The sequence below is a fragment of the Eimeria mitis genome, genomic scaffold, assembly GCF_000499745.2.
Source record: "Eimeria mitis Houghton genomic scaffold, Emh_scaff9102, whole genome shotgun sequence".
NCBI classification, from domain to species: Eukaryota; Apicomplexa; class Conoidasida; order Eucoccidiorida; family Eimeriidae; genus Eimeria; species Eimeria mitis.
Window position 1 is genome coordinate 1 of NW_013576701.1, and position 974 is coordinate 974.

The window sequence follows — 974 nt, forward strand, 5'->3', positions numbered from 1 at the left end:
TGCCTTGCTGCTGCGATGGGACGGCTGTGGGGCCGGCAGAATATCTGTGGACTGCCGACGGCACGATAGCGAAAATCGCAGTGCGTGCTGCTGCTGCTGCTGCTGCTGCTGCTGCCGCTGCTGCTGCTGCTGCTGGTGTTGCTGCTAGTGCTGCTACTTTTGCTGCTGCTACTGCTGCTTGTGCTAGTGGTGCGGCGGTTGCTGCTTCTGCCTTTCCCGCTTCTACCGCAGCTGATAATACTGCTGCTGCTCCTGCTGCTGATGCTGGTTCTGCTGCTGCTTTTGCTGCTGCTGCTGCTGCTACTGCTACCGCTGCTCTTTGCTGCTGCTGCTGATCCCAGCAGTCTTCACGGCCGTCCATATGCGTGTTCTGCTGTTAGCATTTGCATACATGTTTGCTTCTGCTTCTTCATCTTCTGCTGCTGCTGCTGTTGCTGCTGCTGCTGCTGCTGCTGCTGCTGCTGCTGCAGGTGTCTAACAGCCTCACGCTGGAGACGTATACTCTCCCTGATGGGGTGGACGTACACCCGAGCTGCGGCTGCTGCTTCACTCCTGCAGCAGCAGGTGCTGCTGCTGCTGCGTTTGTAGTTTCCGGCGCAGCAGCAGGAGAAATCCTTGCACTCAAACAACGCAGCAGCAGCAGCAGCAGCAGCAGCAGCAGCAAATCTTCTGCCTCGCTGCTGCCCACGGCGCCAACAGCAGCGCTGAAGGTTGCTGCTCGTGCAGAGGTAGGTCCCAGCAACTGCAGCAGCAGCTGCAGCAGCAGCAGCAGCAACAGCAGCAGCAGCAACAGCAGCAGCAGAAGCAGAAGCAGCAACTGCAACAGCAACGGCAGCAGCAACAGCACTGGAACCCGAGCGTGTAGCTGCTATGGTCTTATGCTGCTGCTGCTGCTGCTGGCGGGGCTGCTGCTGTCCGCAGGTAGGGGGCCGTCTGCTGCTGCTTCTGCCGCTGCGATTGCCGCAGCAGCAACA

At 59.8% G+C, this 974-nt stretch overlaps 1 protein-coding gene across 1 annotated transcript; it reads left to right on the forward strand.

Moving 5' to 3' along the window:
• Nucleotides 1-361: 361 nt before the first annotated feature.
• Nucleotides 362-865, forward strand: EMH_0096530 (uncharacterized protein; the record flags this gene model as incomplete). The annotated part of the gene is made up of 2 exons (XM_013502409.1): nucleotides 362-375; nucleotides 589-865. 2 exons carry the CDS (start codon nucleotides 362-364, stop codon nucleotides 863-865), a joined length of 291 nt encoding a protein of 96 aa, XP_013357863.1.
• Between the last annotated feature and the right edge of the window lie 109 nt (nucleotides 866-974).